Source organism: Lathyrus oleraceus, chromosome 3 (assembly GCF_024323335.1).
Source record: "Lathyrus oleraceus cultivar Zhongwan6 chromosome 3, CAAS_Psat_ZW6_1.0, whole genome shotgun sequence".
Classification (NCBI taxonomy): Eukaryota; Viridiplantae; Streptophyta; class Magnoliopsida; order Fabales; family Fabaceae; genus Lathyrus; species Lathyrus oleraceus.
In genome coordinates, this window is record NC_066581.1 from 186178334 (window position 1) to 186204322 (window position 25989).

General features: G+C 34.6%; 1 protein-coding gene across 2 annotated transcripts; it reads left to right on the top strand.

Annotated features, from left to right (window-relative positions):
* Window positions 1-5344, top strand: LOC127126152 (ARM REPEAT PROTEIN INTERACTING WITH ABF2). Of its 2 annotated transcripts, none has more exons than XM_051055027.1 (19): window positions 1-391; window positions 503-651; window positions 819-994; window positions 1524-1644; window positions 1719-1793; window positions 1892-1986; window positions 2123-2198; window positions 2289-2396; window positions 2484-2612; window positions 2721-2789; window positions 2908-2967; window positions 3107-3230; window positions 3317-3456; window positions 3679-3742; window positions 3845-3921; window positions 4143-4207; window positions 4293-4410; window positions 4507-4631; window positions 4721-5344. In XM_051055027.1, the coding sequence occupies exons 1-19, from the start codon at window positions 40-42 to the stop codon at window positions 4803-4805; spliced, it is 2208 nt and encodes a 735-aa protein (XP_050910984.1). In that variant the 5' UTR covers window positions 1-39; the 3' UTR covers window positions 4806-5344. The 2 variants fall into 2 exon arrangements, with proteins under 2 accessions (XP_050910984.1, XP_050910983.1); XM_051055026.1 differs by having other exon boundaries at window positions 12-391; window positions 500-651.
* Window positions 5345-25989: the final 20645 nt, after the last annotated feature.

Here is a 25989-nt window from a genome sequence, read left to right on the forward strand (position 1 = left end):
TATTCCAATTGCTTCAATTTTATTTTTTGCGCCAAATGGATGAAAATCTTTTTGCCTCAAAATCTCGATAAGAGGAAGAGTCTTTTCACTTTCAAAATCGAATTTCAATCTCTTACGCATTTCAAATTGAACTTCAACACCATTTTGATTCTCAGAAAAACCATAACCTTTAATCTAATGGACCGCAAGGAAACTTTGAAGAGGAAATTCGATTTCACCGATGATGACGAATCAACCGATGAAGTTCTTCACGAAAACTCTCGCCGTCTAACTATCGCCGACGATATTACTAACCGCATAGATCTGTTAAACTCGGTTTTTTCATCGTCCGATCCGGATATCGGTTCTGCTCAAAATGCTCTTGTTTTTCTTTCGGAATACGCCAAAGATGGTATGTTTGTTTGCAATTCCATTTCTTTATCTTGTTTTAAATTTTTTGTTATTATTATTGATTTTTGAACGTTTTTTCTTTGATTTGTTGTGATCAATTTTGCTTTAGCAGATGATATGGTGGATTCTATGGTAGTTTGTGGTGTTGTTCCTGCTCTAGTGAAGGTTTTGCGTATGGTGTCTAATGGAGGTGATTTCGATGCTGATACTTGCGATGTTGAAAAAGAGTGTGTATACATCCTCGGTCTTATCGCTCCCAAGGTAATTTCACTGTACTCTGAAATAATTTTGATTATGGTTTACGATGTAGAAATCAATTTAAACAATTTTTTAGTTTTTTTTTAGTTTTTAGGTATGTCTAAAAATTTGTTACATTATGAAGTGTAATAACTCTTGCTATACTTATGCTGATTTTTATGTTCAAATAGCCGGAGTATCAACAACTCATTGTTGATGCTGGAGCCTTGCCTTGTCTTGTGGAATTGTTGATGAGACCTAAAGCCCTTGGTGTTTCTCAATCACTTTTTTCTCTTCTTCTTGGGAGAGTAGCTGATGCAATAACCAATCTTGCTCATGAAAATATCAATATCAAGACCCTTGTCAGGTTTTTTTCATCTTCCAAATTCCAATACTTTAGAATGTTGTTTAATAATTTGGATACCACCGTTGTTCTGTGATACACTATTTACTGCAAAATGTTGTCTATTAGCTGCTATACACCATTTAACTATGAAACACAGACACCTCGAATGTGACCCGACACTTACATAGAGACACCATTAATAATTTGAAAAGATGAATAAATTAAATGTAATTATTAGTGTTTGGTGCAAGTGTTTGATACTAACACAAACGTAGTCATGCCTTTTTCTAGAGGTGTTTGTGTTACATTGCTATTTAAACCCCAATGGTGGGCCTGTTGGCGAGGGTTTGGGTCTTGAGATTGTAGTCCTCCCAACGTCTTGAGTTTGAATCTTATTAGGTGCTAACAATTTTTGTGTTGGGCCAAATCCATATTGAGTTTTGTTTTGGATTTAAATACATTGCGGAATGTTAGCAATCTGTTATCTGCAATTGACAACACTGCCTTAGTTATATTATAGTCCATGCTCTCTAATTGATGCTATGTTCAGGTTGGAAGGTGGCATTCCTCCTCTTGTTGATTTGCTTGAGTCCACTGATACAAAGGTACAGAGAGCTGCTGCAGGGGCCCTGAGAACTCTTGCATTTCAAAATGCTGAGAATAAAGACCAGGTAGTTAATTTGGCACAACAACTTTAATATGGTGGATTCTCTTGTTATAGTTGCTTACAAGAGTCAAATTGCAGATTGTTGAATGTGATGCGTTGCCCACTCTTGTACTAATGCTTGGATCAGAGGATCCTGCAATGCATTATGAGGCAGTAAGAGACAAATGATTTCATATACTCTTTTACATTAAACTCTGGTTCTTACAGTTTTCTAAGCTACAAGAACAAGCTGAATGAAATTAATTTTGTAGGTTGGTGTGATTGGAAATCTTGTCCACTCTTCACCAGAAATTAAGAGAGAGGTTCTTCTAGAAGGGGCTTTACAACCAGTTATTTGCCTACTAAGGTGACACATCTTGTCTTTTATTTTCTTTAAGCTATCCATAGGATTAGGAGAATGTGATGTATTTGTCAAACATTGTAGTTGTCTGTGCTAGTAAGCTATTGCTTCCATTTTGACAAATCTATGTTTTCATTGATAGTTCCCCCTGTTTGGAGAGCCAAAGAGAAGCAGCTCTTTTAATTGGTCAATTTGCCACAACGGATTCAGATTGCAAGGTTGATTAAGTTGTGTTTTGCAAACTTACAATGCAATAGCCCGGTCACATGTAAAATTCTCTTACTGATCCCCATCCTTCGTTCATGCAGATTCACATTGCCCAAAGAGGTGCTATAAAACCTTTAATCAAAATGCTCAAGTCTTCAGATTTACAACTCAGGGAAATGTCAACTTTTGCACTTGGGAGGTTGGCACAGGTGATTATCACTAGCAACTGATACTTAGCAGTATGTGGGAATTGGGTTCCTGAGATCAACTCTAACTGTTTATATAATCCATGTTAGGACTCACACAATCAAGCTGGCATTGCTTACAACGGAGGTATAGAGCCTCTCCTCAATCTTCTTGCCACAAAGAACCCTTCTGTCCAACACAATGCAGCTTTTGCTCTCTATGCTCTTGCTGATAATGAGGTGAAGTTAATTTCCTTGTTCTTTACTTTGTCGGCATTGTACATGGCCCTTAATTAATCATTGATGCTTGTGGTGTGCTGCCTCTGACATAACAGCTTTGTTTGACAGGACAATGTTCCTCTTATTATTAAAGCGGATGGTTTACAAAAACTGCAGGATGGACATTTCAGTGTTCTTGTACGTTCATTTACTCTTTGCCAATGATAATTTTGTCCTGTTTATCAGGATCACCATTAAAATCTCTTACTAGTTTATTAAAAGTTTAGTTTTGTTATGGTTTTTGTTTGACTTGCAGCCTACTCAAGAGTGTGTAGCAAAAATGTTAAAAAGATTGGAGGAGAAGATGCAAGGCCGAGTAAGTTTTCTCCCAAGTTATCAGTTACTATGACCAATGATTTATTTGTTTAGTCATAAGATAATCACAATCAATTCAAACATTCCTTTTACTGTTGTTTACATTGATTTTGATTGTTGTATTAATTACTCTTTTGCAGGTACTGAAGCAAATGTTATATCTTATGCGCTCTGGGGAAAAGGTTGTTCAAAAACGTGTAGCTCTTGCTCTTGCACATTTATGTTCCGCTGATGATCGTAAAACTATTTTCATTGACAATAATGGTAACAAACTTTAATATATACTTTTGTCCCCTTTCTCTGGCACTACTTAGAAAGTATTTTCAATCAATATGCTGCTAAATCTTCAGGATTAGAATTGCTGTTGGATCTCCTTGAATCTACAATAAAAAAGCAGAAGCGTGAAGCCTCTGCAGCGCTTCACACAATGGCTACCAAAGGAATTGGTGCCTCTATTGTTGATCTTGCGCCTACATCACCAACTTCCCAGGTATTTTGCATTTTATGCTTCATTGGGCTCATCACGTTTATTTTGTTTTTTTTCCCTCTGCACTTGCTGAAGCATATTTCTGTATTATCACAGTTGCATAATTCAACTGCAGTTTGAACTTATTGCCTTTGAAATTGAGTTATTTTGTTCATATTCTACTGTGTATATTATGGTGATGATCCTGAGAATGGAAAATGAAAATTTTGTTTGTGTTGTATGTAGGTTTACTTGGGTGAGCAATATGTAAACAATCCACTACTTTCTGATGTCACATTCATAGTTGAAGGTAAACAAGCTGTTGCTGATTTTTGTTGTTGTTTTCTATTAATTTTTCACATGTATGCATATTGATTATATGTACTAATTTACTCCATTCTCCTTTCTCCAGGCAAACTCTTTCATGCTCATAGAGTCTGTTTAGTTTCATCTGATATATTTCGCATAATGTTTGATGGGGGTTACAGGGTAAGTATTACCTAATCATCCAAATTAGTTTCAAGTCTTCTTTTAATTCATTACCTGTAAGTAGCAACTATTATTCTTTTGCAAATATTAATTACCTAGCTCCACAAGCATTTTGAAAATTTTGAAAGCCATATAATCACTTTGCAATTGAATTAGGATTAATGGATATGTGGAGTTGAAGTGTAAATATCCTTCATAATGTCTTACAATGTGCAATGCAGGAAAAGGAAGCCAAGGATATAGAGATTCCAAATATTAAATGGAATGTCTTTGAGTTGATGATGAGGTATGTTGGTTCTTCCCCTTTTCTTATATATTGATGTTTTTATAATAGACTCTGTTTATGAACTAATTTTCTGTTGGAACTCTAGATTTATATACACTGGAACAGTCGATGTTGATTTGGATGTTGCCCCGGACCTCCTTAAAGCTGCAGATCAATATCTTCTCGATGGTCTTAAGCGTATTTGTGAATCTGTTATTTCTGAGGTAGGCCAAGAATTGAGTTTCACAGTTGCTTTTATTTCATTTATTTTTGTTGAATTTTTAATGGTTTATTTTAATATTGTTAAATTATTCTTGCAGGATATTTCTGTGGAAAATGTTTCACTAATGTATATGATGTCAGACACTTATAATGCTACATCGTTAAAATATTCATGCATACTATTTATCTTGGAGCAATTTGATAAATTGAGCTCCAAACCATGGTATGTTTACATTCTTTACAGCTTGAAATGTAGTTTTCTTTAAGTACATTGCATTGATCATATTTTTTGTTCTCAATCTTAATATGCAGGTATTGTCACTTTATCCGTTGCATTAAGCCGGACATTCGGAACTTCTTCTCGACTTTACTTACCATGCCTAAACATGCTGACTAGTGCGGATCCTCAGATTTTAATCTTTTTGTGAAGAAGTATGAAAATGTACAAAGCTGTGGTTAATAATATATTTGCATGCCATTCTTTGGTAACAACCTTAGAGCATGTCTGCTTCTGCAGGGTTAACAAACTCTTCAAAGTGTAGCTTCTGTCCAATTGCACAGAAGCACCTTGATTTTGTATTTTTCTTAACACATTTCATAGTGAAAGAATCATATTTTTTATTTAGCAAGATAATTTGGCCTTATTTTAAGCTGGTGAATACTGGTTTTGGTCTGAAATTGTTGGTGAATACTGGTTTTGGTCTGAAATTGTTGATGTTAAAGTGCACTTTATTTGCAGCATTTTCATTACTTTGACATTTGTGTTGCTTTTGGGTTCCTTATTTATATCAAGTTGCTACTAGGTTACTTGTATGTTAAGAAATAAGTTTCTACATTTACTGGCATGAATCGAGTGTAGCAACTTATGACAAATTAGTTCTCTTCAACTTTTTATAAAGCCAAAATGGCTAAATAAAACCTTAGATAAATAAATTATATGAATGTGTTAATTGAATTTGGACTTAATTTAGAGTCTCCTTAAAAAAGAGTATAGACTGAGTCATGAAAATGGTTTATAATATAGTTCTCGTTCTATATTTTAAACGTCTTGTGAATAAAAACTATAGTGACATTGATATGCCGTATTATTTTGCTATTTTACAATTAAAATTAAAAGCATGTGAAATTATATTAATACTTTGTTGGAAAATAATGCAAATTAATTAAATTTAATTATTAAGAGACACTATTCTGATGCCTCAAAACCTAATTTTTTAACCATCATCTTCTTTGTTTTCGACCCTGCAACTCAAAACAATCTTCTTTGAATCTTCATCGTCCGAGTATTTCGAACAAGGTTGAAGGCTACTTCTTCGTTAACTTCCCTCAATTGTGCATGATAAATCATCTTTTATAAGGAGAATGAAACAATGGTAAAAAGCTAATATCCTGGTAGATGGAGTTATTTTAAGGCAGTTAGCTTAGTTAGAGATTGATTTTACGAGGAATTAGACGGTGGAGAAAAATTTCAAGACTTGATGAAGCGTATTTCCACTTTATTGATGTCTTACAAGCGGGAGAAATTGCTGAACACAATCTTCATAATAATTTTGATGGTCATTGATGATTTCTTGACAAATGTATTGATAATGTCATAGTAATAAAAAAGATCAAATCCATAGGGAATACTATTTAACAAGATAATATTGTGTAATGCACAGAAAATACTAAATTATGTGGAGTTTCGAGTTTTGAATGCGAAAATAAAATAAAGTGTTCTAACAAATTCACTAAAGCGGTCATGTTGTTTATAGAATCTCATATTTCTCTATTGTTGATGTTCGATGCACCACATGAATGGTATTGTCACTATAATCCCACGACGAATTAATAAAATCGCTATAATCAATCCCTTGCAATATAGCTCACTAATCACTACTCGAAGTTTTTTAATCCCTAGTCCACCAGCGTAAGCATAATTAGACAATACAACATAATGTTAATTCCTAAGCCACTACTCAGGATCTCCTATCCCTATTCAACCAGCGTAAGCGCAACCATTGTCCTAGGTCCAACACATAGACTAATGGTCAATATTAACTATATCCAGTATCAGATTAAAATAGTATCTCACATAAAAAACGTTAAGAACAAGGTGCAATTGAATAGAATTATAGATTAAATTACTCGTGCAATATCAAATAAAACATATGTACCAACAACATCAAAATAGGTTCATCAAACATAATCTAACCTAGAGAGAATTAGATACTCTTAATTGAAATTACAATGCCAAATATTAATAAGAGGTTTGCATTAGAATTTTCTTGAAAAATTGACATCCAATGACTTCAAATGCTCTTCAAATATGCCTTTTGGTGTTGTAAATTGTCACTTTTTATGTAAAGTTGCATAACCCTTGAAAAAGTATCAAATTTCCCTTTTAAAGTAGTCAAAATGCGTCAGAAAAGCCCGGAAAACAACCCATCGCGCGTGTGATACTTTTCCATCGCGCACACGATTTGAACACGCAACCTAACATGCGCGATCCTTTCTATACTGGATGTGATTATCGGAAAATTTAGATATTTCTTTTAGTTTCATTTTGAAAAAATCCCCGCATCAAAATGAGTTACGAAACTCCATATATAATCAATTTACTAGACAAACGTCAAGATGTAAATTATGCTGAAAATTGCTCGTTTCTTCACAATTTCTTCCCGATTTCTTAGCTTTGCTCTGTTTCTTTGAATTCTTCATACCTTTTCATATTTATCTCATATTTAACTTGATATTTCATCGAATTCATTGAAAATACTCATAAAAATTATGTAATGACAAACTACCATCAATCATATATGCGTTGAACATGATGTTGAAGTCATGTTAAGCAAGGTTTTGTGAGGATGGTAGTAGTGATAATGGTGGTAAAGGAATTATGTTCGGTAACAGTAAAGAAGAAAGACAAATTGCAAACTTCTTCATATTTTGATCATCTTTAACTTGAGGTTTCATTGAATTCATCGTAAATACTCATAAAAATCATGTAATGACAAACTGTCATCACAATCCCAAACTTAGTTTGTTGCTTGTCCTCAAGTAACTCGCCTGCAACTGCACATTTCAATCAGAAAAACAAATTGCAATAATAACGAATGAACATCACAAATTGTGTTGCCTGATCATCATTCCAGTTCCCGACTTCAATCGAGCAAATTTGAAAAAGTTCTTTCAACACAACAAATACTCAACCGGTCTCTCAACTCACTAATTTTTCACTCGAATTGACAGGGTAATCACACAATCAATGTACAACAGTATTTTAGCATAAGTTTGTAAAATTTCTAGTAAAATCAATCAAACTCATCTAAACACACACTTTTGAGGTCTTTCAAAGTTGTAATGGGACTTATGTCAGGGTAGGTTAATTTGAGATAATAGGCTTAAACCTTTGGAGTTAGGTACCTAGTTTTCCTTATTTATCATATTCCTTTTCATATCAACTCTTGTTTAATTACTTTGGAGTGAGGTCATTTTTTTTAAGAAGTTGATTTGACTTCTTGATTTTTTTATTTTTTTATTTTTGACCAAAATCTCTAATGCACCAACCCCAAACTTAAACTTTGCTCACTTCCAAGAGCAACCACAAACTTACTCTTTTGCATATGACCAAGGAACTAGAATTTCTATCTAACTCCAAAGAGAGGGTGAAATGATTTAATCTTTTAAGTCAATTGGCTAATTATTGTGGTTATGTCACCGAAAGAAAGAGTTTAAGCTCAAAGTGGTTAGCAAGACATAAATATGATATAAGGGTTAATTTGAAAAGGCTCGGAGTTTACCACAAACAAGTGCCTCAGTGAGTATTTATCAAACCAATAGATTAAATAATAAATACAAGTTCTAGAAAATAGAAATTGTACGAATACTCTAATAAGAAGGAAAAGTAAACAATGGAATATTTGGCTCAAACCTTATTATTTGAGGTATCTGGAGATTGAGTACAAGGTAGTTGGTTGTTCCTTCCTTCCTTCCTCAACTCTCAATCCTCAAGGATCATTCCTAACGATCACATTGTTTTTGGTGATGCTTATGGTTCATTTTGTTCACTACTAACATTTAAATTTTGTAAATCTGAAAGAAACAACATCAACAAACTTGTTTATTAAAGACAAACATAAATTTATTGGTACAAGAGGGAACCAAGTATTGTAGCTAATACTCTAGATTTACTTCTTGGACGTAAAAGGGAATCTCATAAATGAATACAAATTAAGAAAACTCCAAATTAACATGTCATTGGAGCGGAAAAAGTCTTGCACGTCTTGCATAATGTTGTTGAAGTCTTGGTTCTGTTTGGTCCACTATGCCCTCGTCTGATTGATGATGATGCTCGAGAGGAGAGACTTCGCTTTGAACCCATTCCCTGAAACAACAACAACAACACTAGAAAATGAAAAGAGATTAGAAAAATAATAGGATTAAAGAGAGTTGTTAGTATCTCTTTCTTCTTTCAATCCCTTTCTTAAGTCTTTGTCCTACTGCTCCTAAATGTGACATGCTACAAATAAAAACAATTAATTGAAATAAACTAAAAAATAATTTTTTCTAATGAAATAAAAATTTATTTGATAGGTTGTCTCCCATTAAGCACTTCTTTAAGGTATTAAGCTTGACCTTTCTATTTTTGTGTTATGGCGACATATATGACACGAAAAACACATCATCCTTCTTCTTCCTTTTGTTTGGTAGGAATTCCATCACTTTCAGAAATTGATGATTTTTCTTCCATATTCTCTTCAGCTTGATAGTATTGAACAAGACATAAATCTCATCCAATACTTCATATATTTCTCCTCTTTTTCAGCCTTGTTGGTAAGTGTAAGACTATTGAAGATCTTGTAGTTGGACATCTATTTCTAAACGAATTATTGAAAGTGAAGCTTCATCCAAAACGAGACAATCTTCATCTTGCATTCTGACTCTTTTCCCACATATCTTTTTCAATTCTGTTGCTTCTACCCTTGCTTTTATTTCTTTATCAGATGTTGTGCATTTTTCTTCTTCTTTCTCTTTTTCAACCCCTCCTTCATCGACTACCTCGCCCTCCTGTTTGAATTCTCGTTCAATTTCCTGATCTCCAGGGCTATCTAAATCATTTCCATTGAAATCTCCACTAGATCTCAGTTTTAATGCTAATTGGCTCGATACTTGACCAAGTTGCATCTCTAAGTTCTCGAAGGAAGCTTCTAAGCCCCTTCACAAGGTTTCTTGATACCTATTGATTTTCTAGAAATTGAGTTGAGTAATTTTATGAACTAGGTCAAGGTTTCTTCCAATTTAGATGATGAATCCTCCTCCTATAATAACCCAGTGTTGACGTAAGGTTCTGGTTAAGAATAATTCCCCACAAGCCGTTGAATTAGAGTTTCTGCTCCACGTTCCTTTGTATAAGATATGGACTTTTCTAAAGGAACAACTAGTTTCTCTTGTATGATTGTCTTGACCTTGCATCCAAACGAAAAGAAAAACATCTTAGTAGCACTGTGCTAAATAATTTTTTTTGACAAAAATAAAACTAAAAATAAATAAATAGAAAATAAAAATTAAGAAGAAATAAATATAAAATATTTACAAATGAAAATATTTACAATTGAAAACAAAAATAAAAATAAAAAAACTAAACGTTGCACAAGCGTCGACTTGTTGAAATTATCAACAATTACCAAAAATGGCGCCAAAAAATTGATGACTTCTGGCAAGTGTACCAATAATGCCGCATTAATAAAAAAGATCGAATTCACATGGGCTGCTATTTAAAAATACAATATTGTGCAATGTGTAGAAAATACTAAATTAGGGGGTTTCGAGTTTTAAATGCGAAAATAAAATAAAGTGTTCTAACAGATTCACTAAAGCGTCCAATTTGTGTATATAATCCGCTATTTCTTGATTGTTGATGTTCGATGCATTACATGAATGGTATTGTCACTATAATCCCACGACGAATTAACAAAACCGCTACAACCAATCCCATGTGATATAGCTCATTAATCATTACTCGGAGTTTTTTATGCCTAGTCCATCAACGTAAACAAGATTAGGCAATGCAATAAAGTGTTAATTCCTAAGTCACTACTCGGGGTCTTCTATTCCTATTCAACCAGCATAAGCACAATAATTTCCCGAGTTCCGGCACATAGACTAATTGTCAGTATTCCTTATGTGCCCAAAATCAGATTAAAAGAGTATCTCACATAAAGAGCATTAAGAATAAGGTGCAATTGAATAGAATTATAAATTCAATTACTCGTGCAATATCAAATCAAATATATGTCCCAACAATATCAAAATAGGTTTATCAAAAACAACATAACCTAGGAAGATTTAGCTACTCATAATTGAAATCACAATACCAAATATTAATAAGAGGTTTGCATTATAATTTCCTTGAAGAATTGACTTCCAATGACTTCAAATGCTCTCCAATATGCCTTGTGGTGTTGTAAATCGTCACTTTTCGTGTAAAGTTGCAGAACCCTTGAAAAAGTACCAAATTTATCCTTTTAAAGCAGTTAAAATGCGCCAGAAAAACCTAGAAAACAGCCCATGGCATGCGTGATACTTTTCCATCGCGCACACTATTTGTACACGCAGCATCACGCACGTGATTTTCGAAGAATGTATATATTTCTTTTAGCTTCATTTTGCGAATAACTATGTGTCAAAACTGAAGGTGTGAAAAACACAAGAAAGAGGGGGGGGGGGGTGAATTGGGTTTTAAAAACAAAATCTTTTTACCAACTCAAGAACACTACTCAAATGTTAATAACCAAGAGATAAAAACTCAAGTATTTTTATTCTAGTTCGCTTGAAACTCAAAGTTACTCCAATCCACCTACCAAGGTGATTTCGCCTTATACACAAGGACTTAATCCACTCCAATGAGTTTATTACAATAATCACAAAGAATAACCTTCTTTGTCTTCTCAAGGACCCGACTATACCCTAGTCTCCATAAAGAATCACGAAGAACAAATTTCTTTGTCTTTTCAAGGATCTGACTATACCCTAGTCTCCTTAAGGAATTACAAACACTAAGTTTGAACCAAAGGTTTTGTATTTACAAGATGCTTCTACACAAGCAGATTTTACACAAATGATAAACAAACACTTAAAGAAAAACTGTGTACAAAAATGACATCTTTTCACAAAGAAACAAACTTGTCACATTTGTTGTAGCACTTCTTCTACTTTCTTCAAGTCTCCAAGTATCACTTATATAGAATAAAAAAAGATACCATTGGAGGGAAAATTTGGGATACCAAATAGAGCGGTTGTCCACTATTGGAATGGTGAAAGGAGTTACACATAATACCGTCTTTCGCCCATTATTTCAGTGACAAGTGTGATTATAATACATCCTTTTCCCAAGATATTAGTTAGTGAAGGGAATATTTGATTTGTACCATGTACTATTTGATCACATATCCATTTTAATATTATCTTCAAATTCATTGGCTTCTCTGAAAGTTGATGAAGCATGAAATGAAGAAACATACAACTGGATTCAAAAACTTCAAAATTTTCAGTCAGAAACTTGACAGTGTCGTTAGTATGACTTGAGATCTTCAGTATCTTCAGAATCTTCAGACTCTTTAGTCAGAACCTTGATAACCTCAACGTCTGGCTTGAGATCTTCAGAATCTTCAGCTAAGTGACACAACTTAAAAATCTTGCCATTCTTCAGAAGCTTAATGATCAGAGTCACGTCCAGAAGCACAGACCGAGAGAACGTTGCAGTAGCAACATAACGTCTCCTCAGAAGCTTCTTAGGAGTGAATCAATACATAAGCAAAAAGGTCATTGTAACAACAACTTGAACATCTTTCAGAACTTCTCATGATTAGCGCAAAAGCGGAATTGGAATACAATGTTCATAAATTGATGACGTTACACATCATAAACTCAGAATTAGAATTGGCTGTTAAAGCTACACAATAACAAACCATTAGGGTACCAAAATTATCCTCTCACAAATACAACATTGTTATCATCAAAACTCAAGGTATAAATGCAAAACCAAATCTTGTTCTAACAATCTCCCCCTTTTTGATGATGACAAAATTATGTATTTTGATGAACAGTTTTGTACACGGTAATCACAAAAAGATACAGCTTAGAGAATCACAAAGCTCCCCATGAGATGTATAATCCTAAAAAGATAAAATCAGAATGAAAGATCACTTTCCTTATTAGCCTTTTTGAAGTTCCAGAATAATCTTCCATCAAAGTTTGGTTTGTCTTCAGAAGTTGTTTGATGTTGTCCAGAGCTTGGTTGTTAACATAAACATTTTGATGAACTTCACTTTAGAAGCTTGGTTGAACTCTTTTGAAGAAGCTTCAAGGTGTAGCGGTAAATTCATGATCATCAAGCTATGGATAAGCTAGACATCAAATAACAAGAGTCGCCACCGCACTTTTATTGTTTCCAAGGGAAAAGAGAAAAAGTACGAACAAAACCCAAAAGTAAGAAGTTTTCAAATCAAAACTAATAAAATGTCAGAGATTACAGGTAAGGGGGTTGGTTACACAGAGGGAAGGTGTTAGCACCCAAAGTGTCCTAGGTACTCCTAGGGAGCCCTTTTTTGTGTGCATATGTGTTTTGTACAAAAATGATGTTTACGAACAAATAGAGTGAGGGGATGAGAAAATAATTCATTAATTATATTTTTGTGTTTGACAAGACCTTCGGACTTGTGCCTACGTACCAACATAAAAATGAGGGATCAAAACCTCGTATTTCGTGATATAAATTTAAAAGTGGATGCATTGTTTTTAACAAAATTTAAGTTTGAAAGACACCAAGGCCTAAAAATGGTTTGAATGAGTTAGTTCTTTTTGGATTTTGAAAGTTTAGGTCAAGTATAATTAAGTTCATTTACAAGTTTGATTAATAAAAGAAGTTTGAAAATGCAATGGCATAAGGCCAAAGTTTCTAGTTTGCAAAGTGGTCAAAATTTAGAAAAATAACAAGTTCAAACAAAGAAGTTTTTTTTAAAAGGAGGGAGAGATTTTGAAATTAAAGAGATGAGAAGGAGATGAAAAGACTAATCCTATGCACAAAATTAAAAGTTAAGAGTTGAAAAGATCTGACCGATGGGTAGCAATCCAATAGGCAATAATGCCATATAGAAACCCCAAATTCTCTTGAATATTAGAATCAAGCAACAAACAATGCATACAATATTAACTTGAAGAGCAAGTCATCAAATAAAGATAGCCACATCCATGCTTAGCCACTTCATGATCTTCTTCAAATTAGCCCATGTAGCAGATGAATTCCACAAGTCACAGGTTCAAAATAACGGCTTCACAATGATCATGTTGCAGATGAACTCAAAGGGATCTTGAATGATGTATCAGATGGAGTTTCAAATTGCAATCACTTGGTTTCACAAAAGTTGGCATTCACCAAGTCCTTTAGCATAGGGAGGTTGCCTAAATTCTAAGTCCAATTTTTCCAAGATCAAGTCAACAGTCTACACAAAAGTCTTTTAGGGTTTTTGTTCTTATTATGTACATTAATGGTCAAAGACCACACAAACAAACAAAATATACACAAACAAGATATATCACACAATATGGTCCAAATGGACAAAAGGGAAAATGACATTAACATAAACAATTAGAATGGTATGAATAATGACAAATGAATAAAACTTAAAAATTAAAGTGCATTAAAAATAAAGGACTTGAAATTAAATGTTAGTTGTTAATGAGTTAGAAGTTAGTATTGTTTTGCTTTTGCTTTTCATTTTAAGTCATTCTTTGGAGAACACTCAACCCACTTATCACAAACATGAATCCTTGAGCCAATACATCTTCCAAAGGAAGTAAAAAAGGCCAAGTTTCCACACAATACCATGAAAGAGGGGAGACTTACAATCTCACTAACTAGAATGCTATGCCTTTTTGTGTCACAAATTTAGCGCTATGTTAAGCAATCGTAATTGGACTTATGTAGAAGTCACAACTATTTGAGGCCGGGCAATATAATTTTGATGTTAATGCATGTTAGAGACATAGTATAATGGACTATGCTCATGAAACATACCACACACAAAAAGAATATGCAAAAGAGGTGGCCTAATCTCATCCATACTTATGTTGATTTTTCAATCAACTAGCCTTAGGACTTTGAGATATCATAGGCCAAATGAAATGGATGCATAAATAAGGGGAATTAGATGAAGAGGGAGAGGAATATATCAAAACTCAAATTGGTCAAAGGAGGACTTTTACCAAATTAATATCATCCATTCATTTTGGAAGATGGAATGTACATTCCATCAATTCCCTAAATCCAATGATATTAACTTGACAAAGTCAAATCAACCTTGACCAAGATCCAACAACAAGAGTCAAACTCATACAAGTCATCACAATAGGTCAACACAATTAATTGACATTTATTCAAATTAAAAGTACTAAAATAATACATTTAAATTAAATATGGTTTATCAAATTCCTAAAACCTCATCAAAACACCCAAGAAATGGCCATGAGATTTATCATAGGTCAAACAAGGTCAAAGGACCTTGGAGAAAAAATTTCAGAATTTTTAAAGACTTAAAATTATTTTTAAACAATTAAAAATAATCACAAAATCAATTAAATCATGAAAAATATTAATAATGATCCAAAAAATAATTTTAATTCAAAATATGAAAGAGGAAATTATTTGAATTTATTTTGGTGAAACTTTCATATTTTTTGGATCAATATTAAAATTAATATGAATTAATGAAAATAAAAGGAATAAAAGAAAAATCAGAAAATATCAAAAAACATGGACCACTTGATCTCCCTCATTAATTGAGGTGGCAGATCAAGTGGATCAGCGCGCGCGTTCCATGGTGCACTGCAGTCAAGGCGGCATAGACTTGGTATTTAAAAGCAACGCACGAGATTAAAACATTTCAAACTCATCTAATGGCTCTGAACACTTCCAGCTCATCGCCGGAGCCAAAGGCCTGTCATTTTCTCCGATGACCCTGGCCGGACTGGTTCAGTCATCACCATATCATAAATGACAAAAGAGGACATGATCTGAAAGATAAAATGGTGTAGATCACGAATATCACCTCAATTTTAACTAACTCCACATATATGCAAAGATATGAGGAGTTGAATTTTGAGGTGTGTCAATTGAGTTGCTTCGATTTAACCTCTAAGCAACTCAATCTTCTTGCCTACATTGGTAGGACTTCAGACAACCAAAGATCCAAGAGAATTGATGAGAATTGAGTGAGAATCGAAGAGATGAAGTTTTCTGAAAATTACCTTCAATGCTGTGCAAGACTTGATGTTGCTTGCTTCAAACACGATCTAATCACACTTGAGAAGCTTGCAGGTAGTGATTAGCAACGGTACAAGGCTTTGGATCCTAGAGTTTTTGAATTTCCAACAGTTGAAATTCAAACTCAATTTTCAAATTGAAAATTCTCAGGTTTTCCTTTAGAATGAGAGGGTTTGAATTGAGGGGCAAAGCTGGCGCGCAAGGTGTGTTTGAATTGAGCACAGAGGTCATGTATTTATAGCATGAGGGAGTGATATTTGCACACTTGAAATTTTATCCAAATTTAGCAATGTGAATGGTACGAGTGCATGGGCATGTACATGCCCATGAGACAATGCGTTAAGGTCCAAAATCAACCATGTTGAAGTCTGAATGAAGCTCGATTGGCAAGGAAATGTAAAATGAAGTTTGTACATTTGATTTCCTCCAATGATACAGCTCTGTTAAAGCCATGCGCAGCCCTAGCAAATCTCATCCAAAATGCATGAACTTGGGTTCTTTGGAAAGCTTGGATCAAGGGAACAAGTTTGATGTTGAAATTTTTTCATTTGGAGCTTGGATCATGGTGAACTTTGAGGTGGAAGTTTGGAAATTTCAACATGTTGAACATTTTTCTAAGTGTCAAACCATATATCTCAATATTCCACCTTACTTAACTTTTCATGTGAGCTTCAAATGAGACAAGTGTCTTCATCAAATTTGTATCTATTTCAAAGAACTTCAAAATTGTCACCAATTTCATGTCATTTGGATTTGGAATGATAGAGTTATGCATTTTTGAAGTTTGGAAAAATCACTTGCTCAATGGTATAGGTCAAAAATGACCTATAATGTATCCTCATATCACATGCTCATAAAAGTTGAGTTTGCTTCCACTCCAAACATCAAAGTTGAAGTATACATCTTGAATTTGATTGTGTAACTTTGAAATCTTTCATCTCATAAAAATTGAGCAAGTTATGGCCTTGGGAAGTTGACTTTCAAATTAGGGTTTAGACAAAATGACCTATAATGTTTCAACATAGAAAAGGATTTTCCAAGCAAAACTAGCTCTAGGTCTCAACATGAAAGTTGTTTGGAATGTCATTTAAAGTAACGTTTCTCTTGGAATACTTTTCATATGATGAAAATTGTAGGAGATAGGGTCTAGGGAGACCCAGTTTTGATAAAATGAGTTCATCTGGCCAACCACCATCAACCAACTTGCTAACCTTCAATTCTCTTGAATTTCTAGGCTCGTGGTAGATCATATATGTATAAGATGATGAATTTTGAAGTGTCCCTTGATCAATTTGATCAATTGGTGAGATAGCTTGTTGGAGAAGTTACTCAAGATACCTAGTCAAACTAGGGTTTCCAAGGCAAATCACCCTCAAACTCTTGAAGAAAACTTGATCAATATTACATGTAGAGATCAATGGGACTCATATATGATGATCATAACCTTTATTGGATCAATTCTTGGTAAAACAGGGATACTTTTGCCGTGTATTGGGCAAGAAGTAACAAACTGCAAACTGAGATGAATATTACTAGTTACTGGGTAATAAACTCTTAGGAGACTCAAAGCATCTATCTAGGCAAGATCTAGAAAGAAACGGTCAATCAAGACTCAACCCAATGAGGATATAACTCAAGGGGAGCAATTCCATCCAGATAATCAATTGGGGAGGAAGCTGAAGTAATAATCATCCACGAGGAAATAACTCCGTGGGGAAAAGGAGAAAGGTTAAAGTCTTTCTGACTAAGGGGCTGACATTCTAAAATTGAGGGATGACAGACTCCGAACTTGTATGGGGATAAAGTACCGTCATAACAGAGAATAAGAATCTCAAATAAATCAATCAAATATGATGATGTAATTACGAAATTATGAAATTATATGAGTGTATATGTATATATGATGATTATGCTGACAAAATGATCACAAAGGATACAAAGGTGTCGCAAAGAATTTGAATCATCGATACGATCCTCGGTCAATCCACAAAAAGAGGGGGATAACCGCTGGAAAACAGAGAGAGGGATCAACCACCCAAAGGCTCAACTCTAACTGAGGAAGGAGGAGATCCGCCAAGGAGAGGAAATTTTATCAAATCTGCAGGAAATTTTAGGTCAACACCATATCAAAATGGGAGACAACCATACAGAGGATAAACACAAGTAGCTGCTCAGAAACCAGGAGGAAACTCTGACTGGGAGCAAGTCGGATGGCGACTGGTGGAGAAACCAACGCGATCTACTGGGGAGTCCAATTACTCTGCTAAGGATCTGAGCTGCTGAGGAAAACACAAATTCAGTTGGGGGAAGCAGAAACTCTGTCGGGAAAATAACACGCCGCAGGGCACTAAATCAACCAACTCAGCTAGAAAAGAAACGAAGCTCCACTGGGGATCAAACACAACTCCGCAGGGGAACCGAGTCAACAAACTCGGCTAAGGATACCCGAAGGGTTAACTGCTTTGGGAACCCTTAATGCTTCACACTTAAGACTTGCTACTCTTTGAAATGCTGTTGATACTTCTGCTTTGAAAAATACTTGCTTTTATATGTTTAAGAAAATGATTTTGATTAAAGATTTTAATTTCAAAAATGATCATAATAAAATTTAAAACTATTGGCTGAAGTAAATAAGAGTATAATTAATTGGATAAAAGCTCAACTTTATTTAATAGAATGGTAGTCTGTAAATGACAAGACTCCATAGATCTTTACAAAGTTGAAAATGGTAATTTACATGGAAAAGGGTTACACTGAATACAAATGATCCTTAATCCTTCTACCAACTTTTGATGTCTGCTATGCTCTTGACCGCTGCCGGGATGATGACCCAACGTCAACCCTTGTGCTCAACAAAGTTTCTCAAAAATCTGAAGATCAACAGAATGCAGTTACTTGCCATAATCCCTAATTTTTGCATAAGTTGCCCAAAGGTGGGGTACTCAACTTATCGGGAAATTCTTTCTGTTTTATGTCTCTAATTTTTTCCTGGATCGCCCTTTCGGGTTTTGAATCCACCAAGACACTCATTTTTGCCTAAGCCGTCCTTTCGGGTTTTCAACTTAGCGAGTTGTTCTTTTCTTTTTAGGCGAGGTATTTCTTGACTGCATCTGCGTTCACAGGACGAGTGAACTCTTCACCATCCATAGTTGTAAGAATCAAAGCACCGCCTGAAAAGGCTCTCTTAACAACATATGGGCCTTCATAATTAGGAGTCCATTTGCCCCTAGAATCTGGTTTGAACTATAGAATCTTCTTGAGCACAAGGTCACCTTCTCTGAACACACGAGGTCTGACCTTCTTATCAAAAGCTGTCTTCATCCTTTGCTGATATAACTGACTGTAAGACCCCAATTTTGTCCCTAAGATCCCTCATGGCATCATATCATAACATTGCATTGCCTCAAGGATCATTGGACACCTTGCTTCCTTCCCTATGGGCGGGATCTTTCTTGAGAGTGATTCTTGATCACCAAGCATGGCTTGCATTTGTACATCATTGCTTTTCTTTTAATCACTAACTGATCAGTGCATTTTGATGCACGTTCTTCCATGTTTGTACTTAAGCATTTCTTCGGTTTGCTTTACTTATTTTTATGTTTTAATGTGTTTTTATAATTTATTTTATTTTTGCACTTATTTGTTTTTCGCATTATATTTTCAGCATTAGCAACTTTCACGAGAAAAATCATATCTTGAGCTACGAGTATCAGATTGAGACTTGTGAGTATGCGTTGGAAAGCTAAGGAAAAGATCTACAACTTTTATTCAGAAGTCGAGAGCTGAATCGGACTGTAGCAGGGACAGAAAGTCTGTTGAAGTTGCAAAATTTTATTTGTATTTTTGTTGGGTCATTTGTAGTGGGCTGGGTCGACCCAGTTGAGTTGTAAAACGGGTCTTTGTTTTCCCATAGGTCTAGCAGCCGTACACGATTGGGAATGAAAGGGGAAAATCACGGTTCATGTACGAATTTGAGAGCTTGCAAAGAATGACTATGGAGAACTAATTTCCCAAGAATCAATTCACTGTAATCGGATGCCACTTTGAGGTTCTTTTATAATTTTCCATTAATCTGTTCCTTTGAATTATATCTATAATCACAATTACTTGCTTAATTTAATTGTTTTTATATGATAGAATTCTTTAATTTGATTGTTGTCTGCTTTTGAATCAATTTCGTGATTAGTGTAGCTTTTGCATTATCGCGTTCGATCATATTGCGTTTGCTTAATTCGCAATAGTTTTAATCCGTTTGCTTTACTCGGAATTCAGGGACAGACTTCGTATAATTGTTATTGCGCTTGTCAGTAGCTTTTGTAATCGAATAGGATCAGACTCGTTTAGGGAATTGGAAATTTATAGGGATCAATGATAAGTCGGAAGATGATATATTGGGTTGATTCGTTTCAGCTTATTCAAATAATCACTTTTCATAATCATTTATTTTCTGCATTTTTGTAATTGAACACCAAATCAACCCCCCCATTCGATTACGTTTAATTATTACAAACAAGAATCCTTGAGACGATATCCGAGTTTAATTGTCGCTGTATTACGTTTTTACAAAATTACTCGTTTTGACCCGCGTGCGACAGCGGATCAAATTGGCGCCGTTGCCGGGGATTCTTGATTATATTACTCGTCTTTATAGTCATAGGTGTTGTTTTTTTTAGCATTTTTTGCCTTAACTTCCTTGCGTTCGGGTCTTTTTGCGGTTTAGGAAAAAAATCTGTTTTTAAACAAATTGTCTCAGATTATTCCGAATTTTTGTCTATTCATTAGGAAAAAATCAGTAATCAAAAGCCTCTATTTATGGAATAAATAGTGGATGCCGCCCTAAAAAACCGAAATTCCTTATTTTTCTATTTTTTATGATTTATTTTCGGTTTTGATAGTTTTAAAAAAATCTGAAAAAATTCTCAAAATTCTTAATTGACGTCATTAGATTAATTTCGGTGTTAGTTTATTTTTCTAAATTTATTTTAATCGTTTTCCTTCATTGTGTTTGTTTTTGACTATGGCTGACCAAAGAACTTTAAGGCAGTTAGCTGTCCCTGATGTGAATTATAATGACATGTGTATTGAATATCCTGAAGCTGACACTCCTTTTGAATTGAAATCTGGTTTAATACACTTGTTTCCAAGGTTTAGTGGTCTTGCAGGTGAGGATCCGCATGAGCATCTGAAGGAATTTGAGGTTGTGTGCTCTGCACCTTCTGGACCTTCACTATAAGATATTGTCAAACAAATGACTGCAAATAATCTCCAGTTTCAACAACAAGTAGATTCTACTTTAAAGACTTTGCAAACACAGATTGGGCAGCTTGCCACTTTGGTGAATGCCATGCAGCAAGCTCAAGGATCAAACCAACAACCCTTGGAAGAACATTCTGTTTTTCAAATAGATTTGATTTCTGAAATTGTTGATGATACTTGTAGTGATTTGTTTGCATCTGATTTTCCATCATTGTCTGATTTTGATGATGTTTATTCTTGTGATATTTGTACTGAAACTAAAATTTGCTCTGTTTGTGCTGAAATTGAGGTTGTCTTGCAAGTTGATATTCTTACTGCAGATGAGGTTGCAAATAAAGTTGTTCATGTAGATAAAGCTCTTGACATCCCAGCTGCCCCAAACACTCCTTCTATTGAGCAGCCACCTTCCCTCGAGCTGAAACAACTTCATGAAAATATGAAATATGCTTATTTAGAGATGAATGAAAAACTACCGGCTATAATTTCTTCTAACCTTGATTTCGATCAAGAAAATAAGCTTTTGCAGGTTTTAAGGAAGCATAAAAAGGCATTTGGTTGGACATTGGCTGACATTCCAGATCAGATCACCTTCACGTGTCCATTTGACACTTTTACTTTTAGAAGATTCTTTGATCCTGGAATAAAAGGCGAAGATACTAATAAAAATTTCAAGTTCAATGGACATTACCCAAAGCTATTCCATGACAGCCCCATTTTGGAAGAAGAAAATGTAGAATATATCTCTTTGGGAAAGGCTTCTTATGTGATCACCTATCCTCCTTGACTACTCGGGTGTGTTCTTTCCTCTCTCTTCTCTCTCTTATTTTATGTTTGTTTCTTTCATTGAGGACAATGCATATTGTAAGTGTGGGGGAGGGAATACTTTATTTTCTTTGTTTTTATTCTTTGTTTTGTTTTGTTTTTGTTTTCTTTAAAAAAAAATTGCATTTTTGTTGAAAGTTTTAGGCTATAGAATAATTTGAGGTCGAGTTTGCGGAGACTTGGGAAAAATTCACAAGATCGGTATCGTTTTAACACCGTAAGTCTCCTGCATATGGAAATTGAGTTGAATTTTTATTATGACATAGCCTTAAATTCTCATTCTCTGACAGCTCTTGAGTAGTTTATTTCAGCAGTCAGCACCATCTCACACACACTCTACGCAGGGAAGCCGATGAATATAAGTGAGTGTTCCGAAAAAGAAAAAAAAGAGAAAAAAATAAAGGAATGCACCTTCTAAGTTTGGTGACCCTCACCCGGTCACTTAACCCAACGGATGTAGAACCTTCAATTTTTTTTTTGAAAATAAGACTAGTTGTCAGTTGGTTCAGCGGTTTCTGGTACTGAACTTGGTAGGGCGGATTACGGTCCGATCCCCCGCAACTACAATTGAGTAAGCAAAGGGTTATGCCACTTAAGTGCCAGAACCCCATGCAGAAAAGGATCATAGTCACTAACCGGTCGCCTTGCTATGAGTGTGTGGAGATAACGGGCTTAATGTGATTGCGCCTGAATGAAAAAGAGCCAAAGAATGATGAGTAAGTTAGGCTTTAATATAATAACATGATTCGAGTTGATTTGTGTATTCAGGAGGTTTATGTCTGCATAACTGTGGATTAGTATTCTTACAATGTCCTTAGTGTGCAAGATTAGTACTTATCGAAGCAAACTTAACCGAAGATGACTTGTAGCCTAGAATGAGTAACCGTTGATGTGTCTATGTTTTGTTTTGTTTTTCATTTTGCTCGGAGTGCAAAAGTTCAAGTGTGGGGGAATTTGATCAGTGCATTTTGATGCACGTTCTTTCATGTTTGTACTCAAGCATTTCTTCGGTTTGCTTTGATTATTTTTATGTTTTAATGTGTTTTTATAATTTATGTTATTTTTGCACTTATTTAATTTTCGTATTTAATTTTCAGCATTAGCAGCTTTCGCGAGAAAAATCATATCTTGAGTTAGAAGTATCGGATTGAGATGTGCTACCAGTCGATGGAAAGCTAAGAAAAAGATCTACAACTTTTGTTCAGAAGTCGAGAGCTGAATCAGAATGTAGCAGGGCCAGAAAATTCGTTGAAGTTGCAGCATTAGTTTTATTTAAGTTTTGGGTCATTAGTTTTGGGCTTGGGTTATGTTTTCGATCCAGTTGGGTTGTAAACCAAATTCCTTGTTTTCCATATACCTAGCAGCCGCATAAGATTAGGGGAGGATCACTATTCACGAAATACTTGAAAACTTTGGCAAGAATTCTCATGAAGAACTAATCGATCTAAACAATTTGCTGTATTCGGGTTCCGATACCTTGAGATTTTAGTAATTCTTATTCAGGTTTTTTATTCTTTTCAATATTAATATATGTATTTTGTTTGCTTAATCCGATTTACATATGCTATATTGATTTAATCCGATTGATTGTGTGTTCCTAACTATAGTCACGATTTCGTTTGCTTAATTCGTTATCGAGTCCGTTTAATTCATGTTTGCTTAATTCATGAAACTTAATCCCGTTTGCTTAATTCGGATAATAGGAACATACAACTTATACTATCAATTGCGCTTGTCAGTTGATATTATAATCGAATAGGAATAGTTAATCTGCGGTTGGAATTACGATAGTCGATGATAGGCAAAGACCGAATCAGTAAATTGTTGTTAAAGCTTATTTCAATAATCACTTATTTTAATATATTTTTTTAATTGAATCCTAAACCAACCAAAACCCCATTAATCGTTACTATCATTGGTTAATTCATTCAAGAATCTTTGTGAGAATGATAATCCGAGTCAATTTGTCGCTAACTACGTTTTGTCAAAAATACTCGTTTTTGATCCGCGCGCGACAGCGGATCACTAACCAAAATGTACAAAAATATGTCATTAACCCTTGTTACTTGCAGCTGAAGCATTTGCAGGTCAAGCAATGAAAGGCATTCATTAAGCAATAGATGGTGGTTATTCTTGAGATTTGGGCCCCATGATCATTATCAAGAGTTCATATGAGCTATGATGTCATTTTGAAGCAAAATTCCAGGTGGCAAAGGCCCCAAATTTCATCAGGACATTTTCAGGTCATCTGAAGACCCAAAAAGTCAACTGCAAAGTCAACTGTGGATTTGGAGGTGGGAAGTGATTAGAAATACTTCATTCATGTTCAAACAAGTCTCATTTGACATTTCAAACACTCACATTGAAGAATTTGAAGTCAAGTAAAAAATTTCCAAAAATGGAAAGTGACCCATAATTTCAAGTTTCCAAAAATGGAAAGTTTTGGACCAACTTCAACTCAATCTTACATCATCAAAAAAACTTCAAATGAAATTTTGTTGAACATGAAAGTTGTAGATCTTTCTCTCCCATTTCCAAAAAGTCCAAGATCATGAGCATCTGATGGATGGTTGAGGAGATATGATCCAATCATTGCCAAGTGTGTATGGAACTTCAAATGACCATATCTTTTGATCCATAACTCCAAATTTGGTGGTTCTTTTTGCAAAATTCTTCTCATGACATGTAGTTTCCAAATCATTCATTACATTGCATGAAAATTCATCATATGATCATATGCATATTCATGTCCATTTTGGAGGGAAAATCACGAATTCAAAAGTGGTGCATCATATGGACTTTTTAACCATTCCAACATGTTCATAACATGGTTTTAAGTGAAAATGCATGGCCATTTGCTACTGTTCACGTATGCTTGCATGCATGGGGTGAAAAAAACCAAATTTTGCATAACACCTCTTTTCTCATAAAAAAATAATTAGCCAAGCCTAGGCAGGATTAGAAAATGGATTAGCATGTCATATAAATACTCTAATCTAACAGATTTGAGGGGAGGTTAATAACAATTCACATTTCTAGATCAAAAAACTTTTTCCCTCCAAAATTTTCTCTCAATCAAAACTTGAAAATTCTCCACATAGCATAGCATTTTTCTTCCATATTCTGGTTTATTGAGTGCAGTGGATGAAGAATCAAGCATTGGATCATTGAATTCGAGCAGAAATCAAGCATACTCCAAGCAAATTCATGAAGATGGAAGTGGAAAATTAATCAAAATCTAAGTCACTACAAGCTCCAATTTCTTCATAAAGCTTCAAGTCATCAATATATGAGTGGATCTGGATGCTTTAGGAGCTTGAATCACTGGTTTTATTGTTCTGCTCTTCAAGAGGTAAAAATTCGAATCTCTCAATTCTTCAATCCATTGCCATGTTTAGGTAGAGCCTTTCGCGTTGATTAATCTGATATCAAATTCGTGTGAAATGGTTGAGAAATGACTGAGATATGCTTGATTGAAGTTTTATGCATCAAAATCTTTTTGCTCGAATCTCATTATCCATGGCTTGTTAGGCTTAGATGTTGATTGATCTGTAACCTACATTGCATAAGCTTTCATTTGGTATAGATTTTGCTGGATTCTGGAATAATTTTTCTGAACACATGCACTGTAGCACCACCGTCTTCGTGAAGAAGACGATGGAAACCTCCGCGCGCCATACGCGTATGACCTACAATTTTTTTGCCCTTACGCGTACCATACGCGTACGGCCTGCTATAATTTTGCCTGTACGCGTATCATACGCGTATCAGCGCCAGGGTTGGCGCGCGCACACGCTTCGATTCCTGCATGTTGCATATTTTCAAACTTAAATTCATTTAATCTCTCCCTCCAATTTCCATATGCATTGTCCATTTTATTTCCACATTTTTTTTTCAAACTTCAAAAATTCATATTAAATTGAAAAATGATCCAAATAATTCCATTCTTTTTGCTAAATGTTCACATGTTTGTCCTTTATTTTTTTGTGTGGATTTATGGATTTTTACCATTGCTGGAATTTATTTGCTCTAGGTTTATTGAACACATGTGAATTTGTGACATTGCTTTACTCTTTCCATCATGAAATGCTTGATTTTAATCCAATGAACTTGAAATTTTGCATGCTGATTCTAGACACATTACTGGATATTTTAGGCTTGGTTTGGTATTTTTCTCATGTACCATTTCTGTTTTATGCTT

What these genes read in the sequence shown, in the direction of transcription:
- LOC127126152 (XM_051055026.1), top strand. Translation starts at nt 40, where the DNA reads ATGAAAATCTTTTTGCCTCAAAATCTCGATAAGAGGAAGAGTCTTTTC. An exon ending in AATATCAAGACCCTTGTCAG is followed by an intron (nt 995 to 1,523) that starts GTTTTTTTCATC and finishes TGCTATGTTCAG; the next exon opens with GTTGGAAGGTGGCATTCCTC. An exon ending in GTGAATCTGTTATTTCTGAG is followed by an intron (nt 4,411 to 4,506) that starts GTAGGCCAAGAA and finishes TTATTCTTGCAG; the next exon opens with GATATTTCTGTGGAAAATGT.